General features: G+C 40.8%; 1 protein-coding gene across 1 annotated transcript; it reads right to left on the reverse strand.

Annotated features, from left to right (window-relative positions):
* Positions 1–6587: 6587 nt before the first annotated feature.
* On the reverse strand, positions 6588–7169 carry LOC141521739 (large ribosomal subunit protein eL42). The gene has a single exon (XM_074234594.1). The coding sequence runs from the start codon at positions 6963–6965 to the stop codon at positions 6645–6647; it is 321 nt and encodes a 106-aa protein (XP_074090695.1). The 5' UTR covers positions 6966–7169; the 3' UTR covers positions 6588–6644.
* Between the last annotated feature and the right edge of the window lie 4024 nt (positions 7170–11193).

The raw sequence follows: 11193 nt of genomic DNA on the forward strand, positions 1-11193 counted from the left end.
TTCCCAACTTAACAGATAGGTGTTTAATAAATGTTTTAGTAACTTGATAACTTTTTTTAAATATGACTCAGGGCGGCTAGATGGGTGCAGTGGATAAAGCACCAGCCCTGGAGTTCAAATCTGGCCTCAAACACTCAATAATTACCTAGCTGTGTGGCCTTGGAGCAAGCCACTTAACCCCACTGCCTTGCAAAAAAAAAGAATCACTCTAAGTAACCCAGACAAATTTTGCAAATCACAGAATCAATTTCTTTATATGGTTCATGCTTTTTTATTTTTTAATTTCATACTTCTCTGCTTTGCTAGAACAGAACCTGCCTCAAATTGTGGGGGGCTGGGGTCCAAAGGAAGCAGGAAAGAGACAGGAGTCAGAACATAAATAGAAGTTTAACTTCAAATTGAGGGAAATGATGTCTGCAAGCAGAAACTCCCTCCTGCTAAGGAGGGTTTAATATGCTGGACTAAAGCAGGTCTTATATACAAACTGGCTTGGACTATGGCAATCACTCCAAGATCTTGAGATAATTCTCATGGTTTGCATTTCTTGAGATAATACAAGTGCTCTTGGGTACTATGGGACTGGTCATGTCTCAAGTCTTGGGAGTCAGCTATCCAACAGAATCAGAGTGCAATACCTGTAAGTGACAAGAAACATGGATTTCGAACATGAGATAAACTGCCTTGGGAAATGGGGGGGGGGTCAATCAATATACTTTGCCAGGGGGTTAGAGCATTCCAGGACAAAAAGAATTATTGTAATGCCAACTCAGGGCATCCTGCTTAGTTGCTGGGCCTTACTTCTGAGAAACAGGGTTATCTCTAAAATATTTTAAGTTTCCATGATTCAAACTATTTTATGATCTAGTCTTCTACTCCACTGAATGTCTTTGCAAACTAGCACAGTTATGTAACTCAAATTCGTTGCAAAAAACTTTGCATTTTCCAATCCGATCTGAAACTTCAAGGTTTATATATTTTCTCACTTTATAAAGTGAACATTTTGGTTTCTTAATTCAAAAATGAATGGTACATTTTAATTTCTTTTAAATAGCTTGGGTTCTAATATACTTGGGTCAAATCATTTGGAGAAACCTACTTTTGGTCAAGCAAAATTGAAATTAAATTCTTCTCATCCATTTTATGTTTATGGTCTCATCTGAGGCAAAGCCTCTTTTGCTCAAGATAATCTGAACAAGAGAAAATTAAAAAGAATACTAGCTTATAGGCTCATTAGTTCCAGGTAAGACTTGGCTTCAAAAGGGTAAATAGTTCTTCCTGCCTCTCAATCGGGTTTACCAGAGATGATATACTTAAATTCCATTAATTTTTCTCTACCTAATCTAAGGGAGATGCAAATTATATTGCTCCCCCCAAAATAAAAACTGGATAGCATAGGAAATTGTTTATTCCTAAAATGATATGGAAATTCATAGAGTAGATTATACTTGGGTCACAAATTTAAACTTTTAGTATACAATAGGTGGGGTTCCTATGGGTGAAAGCCATAATGTGGATCCCTTAAGGTATAAAAGCCATAAATAATGTAAAATCCTATTGGTGAAAACAATAATATACCCTTTATAACTAAAAACCATGTTGTGGGTTTCCTAAGCAAAAGTCTCTAGCAGTAAAGGTCATGAAATACAGTTTTCCTGGTAAAAGTTTCTATCAGTGAAAGTCATAAAATAATGAGTCCCTATCAATGAAAGCTATGAATAATACAAGTCAAAAGAAAACAATTGACTGGGATATGACAACACTGACAGTACAATGTATTGTCTATTGTAATTGGGAAAAAATTTAAAGAGTAGAAGTTTTCAAAACAGGGCACATTTACCTATTCATAAAAAGAATGATAGAAAACTAGAGACAGCTTTGGTATAGTACATATATTCTATCATTTACCAACAGTAGCTAGCTGCCAAGATATTGAAAGTTGGATTTGAGCTTTGTAGAGATCCCTCAAATAGTCCAAAAGGAGAGGAAGTTGCATCCATGATTTGGAAGTAAAAGTGAAAATTTTTTCTGGAAAGACTTAACATGACCTGATACTAAATGAAAAGAACCAGAATATTGTACACAGAAACAGGCAACATGATTCAAAATAATTCCAAGACTCATGATGGAAAATGCCTTCCACATTTAAAGTACTATGGAGTCTGAATGAAGATTGAAGGAGACTTCACTTTTTTTTTGGTTTTCATAGTTTCTTTTATTCTGATTCTTCTTTCATAACATGACTAATGTGGAAAAGTTTACATAATTATACATGTACAACCTGTCAGACTGCATGCTTCTTGGGGAGGTGGGTGGGAAGGCACTGAGAAAAATTTGGATTCCAAAATCTTATGTTTATCCAGTCATTCCTCAATTGACAAATGGTCAAGCAAAGGCAATTTACAGATGAGGAAATCAAAGCGATCCATAATCATATGAAAAATTGCTCTAAATTGCTCACTTATTCGAGAAATGCAAACTAAAGCATCTCTATGGTACCACCTCACACCTCCCAGACTGGTCAATATGACCAGAAAGGACAATGATAAAATATGCCTACCATTTAGCAATACTACTTTTCTGGGTCTATACTTGTACAAAAATATTCATAGCCAGCCCTGTGTGAGGTACAAAGAATTGGAAATTAAGTAGTGAATGGCTTAATAAACTATAGTGTATATAATGTAATAGAACACTATTGTTCTATGGGAAACCAGGAGGGAAGCCTGGAAGATCTGCATGAACTGATGCTGGGCGAAATGGTAAGAACCAAGAAAGCAATAGGGGATTGATGACCAACTTTGTTGGACTTGCTCATACTATCAGTGCAACTATCAGGGACAATTTGGGGCCATCTGGGGTGGAGAATACCATCTGTATCCAGAGAAAGAACTGTGGAGGGGCGGCTAGGTGGAGCAGTGGATAAAGCACCAGCTCTGGAGTCAGGAGTACCTAGGTTCAAATCTGGGTCTCAGACACTTAACCCCATTTGCCTTGCAAAAAAAAAAACACTAAAAAAAAACCTGGAGATTAAAAGACCAAAGACTATTACATTCAATTAAAAAAGTTGTCTTATATATTAATATATTACCTAATTTTGCTATCTCTAATACTTTATTTTTTCCTCAAGGATATGATTTTTCCCAACACATTCAATTTTGATCAATGTATAGTAACAACAATGTAAAAATTATCAGACTGCCTTCTGTGAGGATATGGGGGGAAGGAAGGGAGGGAGAAAAATTCTAAAATTCAAAACCTTACCAAAAACCAAAAAATATTCTATAATTGGAAAACAAATAAAAATATTTATATAAAAGCTTAAAAACTGTTGAAAATTATCTTTATGTGTAATTGAAAAAAAAGTATTTACTGCAAAGACAGAAAAAAAATCAAAATTAAAAGAAAGAAACTCCAAATGAGGTCAGAGTCAGACATGATTGAAAAATTACTTAACAGGGGGCAGAGCTAGGTGGTACAGTGGATAAAGCACTGGCCCTGGAGTCAGGAATACCTGGGTTAAAATCCAGTGGCAGACACTTAACCTAGCTATATGGCCTTGAGCAAACCACTTAACCGTTTTGCCTTAACAAAAAAAAAAAAACCCTAAAAAAAAATTCAAGATGTTAAAAAAAAGTGAAAACTAAAAAAAAAAAAGAAACCAGGAGGAATGGGAATTCAGGAAAGCCTGGAAGAATCTGCATGAACTGATGCTGAGTGAAATGAGCAGAACCAGAAAAACATTGTATACCCCAACAGTAACACAGGGATGATGACCAGCCTTGACGGACTTGCTCATTCTATCACTGTAACAATTAGGAACAATTTAGGGGTATCTGAGATGGAGAATACCATCTGGATCTAGAGAAAGAATTGTTGATTTTGAACAAAGACCAAAGACTATTGTCTTTAATTTAGGGTAAAAAATAACCCTCATTATCTTACTATATAATTCTGCTATCTCTCACACTTTATTTTTCTTCCTTAAGGATATGATTTCTCTCTCATCTCATTCAACTTAGATCAGTGTATACCATGGAAACATTGTGAAGACTAACAGACTGCGGGGGGGGGGGGGGGGGGGAGATTGGGGGAAATTGTAAAACTCAAATTTTTAAAAAATTAAAAAAAATAACAATAAAAAACCTACCAAATGTCCAATCTAAAAACAAAAACTAATTCATCACTCCCCACAACTGGTTGCCAGTTACAAAGAGGTCTACACTCCAAGAATTAAGTATAATCCTTCAAGTGCTTTTTTTTCAATGACTTGCACTAAAGAAACAGTTTAAAAGGCTCCGTTCTGATTGGTTTCTCTCAAGAAACAAATTTTTAGGGGTGGCTAGGTGGTGCAGTGGATAGCACCGACCCTGGAGTCAGGAGTACCTGGGTTCAAATATGGTCTCAGACACTTAATAATTACCTAGCTGTGTGGCCTTGGGAAAGCCACTTAACCCCATTTGCCTTACAAAAACCTAAAAAAAAAAAAATTCTTCCACTCCTCTCAATTAGTTGGCTAGGTTCACAAAGTACTAAAGACTGATAAAATTCAGCTGCCCTGTCATTTTCAAAAACCATTCAAAAACAATTCTTACCCAATTACTTCTCATTCTTCTGTATTTGTCCTTTCCTACTGGAAGAGGTTGAGAAATAATCAATTCCAGTTCATTCAATTTCTTCTGGATACTCTGAAAATAAATTGAGTCCTGAGGAAATTCTCTAGGACAGAGGCTCCTCACTATTTTTGTATCACTGCAGTCCAGAGAAATCTGTGGACTCCCAAAAAATGTTCTTAAAAGCAGGAAAAAAAATACAATGGAACAAATTATATTAAAAGCTATTGAACACCCTGAAGAAATTAGGAAAAAAGGGTAAAAACATCACTTGTACAAATATATTCATAGCAACCCTGTTTGTGGTGGCAAAGAATTGGAAAATCAAGTGAAATGTCCTACAATTGGGGAATGGCTTAACAAACTGTAGTCTATGTATGTCATGGAACACTATTGTTTTACTAGAAACCAGGAGGGATGGATAATTCAGGGAAGCTGGGAGGGATTTGCACCGAACTGATGCTGAATGAGATGAGCAGAACCAGAAGACCATTGTAAACCCTAACAGTAACATGAGAGTGATAACCAAACTGCCTTCTGTGTGGGGTGGGGGGAGGAAAGAAAGATTAGGGGGAATAATTTTAAAACTCAAAATAAATAAGTTATTGAAATATTAAAAGAAAAAAGTAAAAGCAACCAGACCCCAAGTTAAGAACTCCTAGTGAGCCTAAATATTTAAAAAGAAACTTAATGCTACAAGTTAGTGTACTCGCTAATCTCCCAAAATGGGGAAACCTCAGACTACAGGCCCATCATTTCAAAAGCAAACTTAGTGGAAAGCGATAACTCTTCCTCTTTGGGAAAAGTTTCCATTCACTTAGGGATGGATGGCTGTGCTAAAGTGAGATAACCTGATGTTTGTCCCAGATAAATTTTGGGTAAGCTATAATGAGTCCCCAGGGTATATGGGCCCACCAGGCTCCCTAAGGTTCGTGAAATCAGCTCAGATAGCAAGTTAAAGCTCCCAGTGCAGCTCAGCAGTGGAATACAGCAGTATACTGTCATATAGGCTTCCTGCCTGAGCGACAGAATGCAAGTGAGACCCAGTTTAAAGAGAAAAATAAAAAAAAATTAAACTTTGTCCTGCAAGGTTAAAGACTGTTCCTCCCCCCGACTCAAAAAAAAAAAAACCTGCTTTGAGGAAAGCAGTTCACTGACACACCTGTACCTTTGGGTTCTTCTGTTCCATTGGCTGATCTGTGTCCTGGTCACATCTACCATAAAGCAAAGACTTTTCTTGCCTCTGTTTTGGTGGCTGTCAGTTCTCACAAATCCAATCATTATTTCTATGCTTGGGATTTCTACTCCTCATCCATCTAAATGTATCATATTCTGGATCTCCCTCCTGAGCTCCAATCTCCCACCACTTACTGCTTTTTGATCGAGATGCTGGATGTCCCAGATACCTCAAACTCCAGTGTCCAAAAACTGAACAGGCTCTTTCTTCCAAATCCCTACTTTGTCCTACTTCCTCCCAGGTTCCCACTCCCCTCCATCTATCCAATATCTGGGAAGCTCTAGTCAATCCTATTAGGACACATCTCTACACCTGCCCCCTTCCCCTTTCTCCCCCCATCCTTGAGCTTTCTTCCTAAAACATGGCCTGGTTTATCCAAGACACCCCCACCCCCTACTCCCCAGACCACAGAGGAAATAGAACTTACGACTCAAACAATGTCCTTCTTCACTGGAATTTACATTACTTCCAACTCCTTTTTCTCTGGTTCACATTTGATTAAATCTCCTTTGCTGGTGTTCCAGGTCCCCCCCCCTTCTCCACACCCCCTCGAGGCCCCACCCCGGCGCCTCTCCACTCCCTCCTCGGCTCCTTTCTCCGTGCAGGCGCTCGCCCCGCCCCCACCCCGTCTACCGCACGTCCCAGGCCAGGACCCCCCCGGCCCCCCGACTCCACTTGGGGAGCACCCTCCCCCTCCCTCCGCCCGCCCCCCCCCGCACACACGAGACCGAGGCCGGAAGTGCTGGAACTTGCAGACTTTAATCATCTCTCTCCCGGGCCCGGGCGCGCCGCGCGGCTCAGAACTGGATCACCTGGCCCTTCCTCTTCTTGTCTCCCCCCAGCTCGAAGTGCTTGCAGCGCTTGATGGCCAGCATCCTCTTGGACCGGCAGTTGGGCTCCACGCACTCGAGCCGCAGCACGATCTTCTTCGTGGTCTTGGCCTTCTTGCGGAAGATGGGCTTGGTCTGGCCGCCGTAGCCGCTCTGCTTGCGGTCGTAGCGGCGCTTGCCCTGCGCGTACAGCGAGTCCTTGCCCTTCTTGTACTGCGTCACCTTGTGCGGCTGGTGCTTCCCGCACTTCTTGCAGTAGGTGCGCCGGGTCTTGGGCACGTTCACCATGGCGGCGGCGGCGGCACCGGGGGCGCGGGGGACCTCACGCTCTTCGGCTTTTCGGGACCACGAAAGACTCGGGGGGGAGACCGGGAAAGCGCAGGCGAGTTCTGAGAGAGAAGCGACCGGAGCCCAGCGGAGCTCAGCGCGCGCCGCCACGAGGCTCGCGGGAAGGAAGGACCGACCGGCCGAGGCGCCTTTCTATTGGTCCGCGCGGGAGGAAGCGGAAGAGGATGTGACGCAAGAGGCCGAGCGAGCCGGGCGGCCCGGAAGGACTTGGAACTGGTGACGAAAGTGCGGAAGTGCTCGGGGGGGCTGGGCCTCTTCGGGGCCACCTTTCCTGGGGGTTTGTCGGGCGATTTCCGGCATGATTGATTGATTGACGGGCGCCAGGAGGGCGGGCTCTGGCCGATCCGCGCACGTGTTCGCCGGCTTTTTCTCCTTGTTGCCATGGTGATGATGGTGGCAACGGCAGAGAGGTCCGAGAGCGCGAGGAGAGGTTTAAGCTCGCTGAGCATCGTGCGGGGCCTCCCGGCGCGGACCAGGGAGTGGTGGTCCCCCCCCCCCCCGGGGGCGCTGATTTTTAACAATCAAGCCGTCCAGCAATTATTAATCACCTACTGTTTCAGGCAGTGTGAATCTTTTTTTAATAAAAAAAAAGATTTTATTTATTTTGAGTTTTACAATTTCCCACCCAATCTTACTTCCCCCCCCCGAAAGCAATTTGCCAGTCTTTACATTATTTCCATGTTGTACATTGATCCAAATTGAATGCGATGAGAGAGAAATAACATCCTTAAGGAAGAGACAAAGTATAAGAGATAGCAAGATCAGACAGTAAGAGAACAGGTTTTTTTTTCTAAATTAAAGTTAATAGTCCTTGGTCTTTGTTCAAACTCCACAGTTCTTTCTCTGGATACAGATGGTATTTTCCATTGCAGACAGCCCCAAATTGTCCCTGATTGCTGCTCTAATGGAATGAGAGAGTCCATCAAGGTTGATCATCACCCCCACGTTGCTGTTAGGATGTACAGTGTCTTTCTGGTTCTGCTCATCTCCCTCAGCATCAGTTCATGAAAATCCCTCCAGGCTTCCCTCAATTCCCATCCCTCCTGGTTTCTAATAGAACAATAGTGTTCCATGACATACATATACCACAATTTGTTCAGCCATTCCCCATTGATGGACATTCAGTTTCCAATTCTTTGCCACCACAAACAGGGCTGCTATGAATATTTTTGTACAAGTGATGGTTTTACCCTTTACCATCATCTCTTCAGGGTATAGACCCAGTAGTGCTATTACTGGGTCAAAGGGTATGCTCATTTTTGTTGCCCTTTGGGGGTAATGCTGTACTAATTTTAAGAAAATTTAAATAATTTGTTAATTTTTATTCTTTTTGGTAAACACAAAATTTTATTGTGAAATTTTTTTCACTGTGTGAGTTCATTATTGTCTCTTTTTCCATGAAATTTCACTATTTGTTATGGTACAATATTATTCCACTTCATTCACACCCTACTAGTTGCTGCCCAGTGGGAGGACACATTCCCAATTTTAGGGTACCAGGAAAAGAACAAATAAATATTCATGTGCTCAGAAGTTTCCTCTCTGATTTCTTGAGGAGGGTTGCAAGAGGTGGTGTAAGCTTATTATAGTATCCAATGAGATAATGGTGTTTTTTTGTAAATGAAATAACTAGATGATAGGTTTTTTCTTGGAGGAAGGTTTTTTTTTTCTCTCACGGAGTCTGCAGATTTAAAGAGGGAAAGGAGTTGTTCAGATGTTTTGGTTTTCTTACACAAGCTGTATAGGATATTTCACAAATTTCCTGTAGCTTTTCACAAACATTCTCCTTTCTAAATTGTATTTTTTTAATTGTTTTTTTCTCTTGTCAACTTAAGAGGAGTAGTAAGTGTTAGAGGCAGCATGGTGGCTAGAGGGATGATGACTTGTAAGCCAAAAAAGCCTAAGCTCACCATCTCCATTCCTAAAAAGTCATCAGGCTCAGGAAAAATTTTTTGTCTTTAGGGATGCGTATCCAATAAACTTAAACACCAACTAACATTTGAATATTAAAAAAAATAAACAGGAACTGTATAATTCAGAATTTGCTTTTTTAAAGTATATATTAAATTCAATATTGCACTGTATACTTTGAAACTCTTTGTTTTTTATATAGTTTTGATGTTTTGCAAAATACTTTTCTTATTTTTGCATCTTTATTTGCTGATTACAAGAAACTCTCCCAAATGAAATAAATATTTCTCATTCTTCACATGTATTACATCACTCTGTATGGTTAATACATAGGATATAAGATTTTCCATGGTAAGGCCTTATAGCTTAGCTACAGAAAATCACTGACCCCCAATTCACCCCTGATGTACAGTGAGGGGAGATGAGCAGGATTCATCTCATGCACATATTTAAAACAGCTTGAGCATTTAAAAGAACCACTGAATATCCTTGACCCTTGACTAGTCCTGGCCAGACTCTTTTTTTGGGGGGGATAAAAAAATCTTTTTATTTTTGATCATTCTAATAATATGTTGGCAAGGGGCTCCTATGTAGGTAGGGATGAGGGGAAGGATATCACACTTATAATATAAAAGAGGTGGGGTGGGGAATCAAAGTTAGCAGGTGGAGTATCTCCTAGGAAGCCAATTAGACAACAGCATATGAATAACCTTCATAACAGGGAGGGCTTCCCTCCAACCTCCATTTTGTTAACCATGTGTCTATGAGAGTTTTGAATAATTCTGGCAATGAATAAATTCTTATTTCTGTTAAGAATGCAATTTCGAACCTCATATAGTGGTTTCACTGATTCTTCTACCATATTCAGAAGCAATTATAGATGCAATTCCACCAATGACCTTAAATCTCAACTTGGTCCAATGGATATTGCAAAGCGTGAAGGCCAAGGGTTATGGAACCAAGATGGATTCATGCCTAGGTGGGAGGGAGAGTGGTTAGCTGAATTGTAATGGATTGATTTTGGTTTTATAATTGCTTCCACTAGGGTTCAAATTCTATCTTTGATTCAAATTTTAGGGTTGACTCTAAGGATCCAGTTCTCTCAAGATACAGCCAAATGTCTTCCATCATGAAAATATCTTTTATTTCCCTCTAGAGAGGGATTGGTTTCTAGAGCCCTTTCTATTCTAGGGTTCTGTCCTCCTGGTCATGCCAGACGTTTCGCAGTTCAGAATCCATTCTGGTATCAATGAAACAAGAGTTTTGATGACACTCGTTTCATGGACAGGATGTATTTTTAGACTGGGAAATGCGTCCTTTCTCTGTGGCCAAGGAAGGAGTGTTGAATTGGCTTGAGAGCCAAAAGAATGGACCTGGATAATTCAGACCATGATGTAAGCATTCATTTAAAAAAAAAAAGATTGTTTTAATTTGAAGGCCAAGGAATGAGAAGTCAAGATCATGAACTGAATTGTCTGGAAAAGTGGGAAGAAATGTCACCCTGGATTCTCATGATTAATCCTATCACCAAACATGAGGACACAGGGGCGGGGTGGAGGGGGCCAGGGCAGCTTGAGGAAGCCTCTGGTAGCTACATGTTCCTTCCATCACTGCAGAGTTTAAAATGTCCCCCCCACCCCGGACGAGAAGCTTGCCTGGGGATGAGAATGGCACCCAAAGAGATTCATACACTTTGCCCAGCTTTACTTTTGAGAACCTGCTTCTCGAATGAACAGCTGTAACTCAACATCTTTCTATTATATAATACTTAAGATCTCTTAAGGAAGGAAATCAAAAACCACTTCCCCCACTCTAGCACAGAGAGACCAACAGACACACACACACACACACACACACACACACACATACATTCATATAGAGACAGACACACATTCCAACACTCATACACAGACACACATTCCAACAGAAACTCACACAGAGACACACATACTGACACACACAGACACACAGACACACATTCATATGGAAACACACACAGACACATTGCAACAGAGACTCATATAGACACGCATTCCCATAGACTCACAGACACATTCCAACAGAGACTCACACACAGACACACATTCATATAGACACACACATAGACACACACTCCAAGAGACTCACAAAGAGACACACACACAGATACACATTCGAACAGAGACACATTCAGACATACACAAACACATTCACACACACACACACACACACACACACACACACACACACACACACACACACACCTCTCCCCTATTCC

Source organism: Macrotis lagotis, chromosome 1 (genome assembly GCF_037893015.1).
Source record: "Macrotis lagotis isolate mMagLag1 chromosome 1, bilby.v1.9.chrom.fasta, whole genome shotgun sequence".
Classification (NCBI taxonomy): domain Eukaryota; kingdom Metazoa; phylum Chordata; class Mammalia; order Peramelemorphia; family Peramelidae; genus Macrotis; species Macrotis lagotis.

Excerpts from the sequence above, each read along its gene's own strand:
- LOC141521739 (XM_074234594.1), bottom strand. The coding sequence starts at position 6,965 with ATGGTGAACGTGCCCAAGACCCGGCGCACCTACTGCAAGAAGTGCGGG.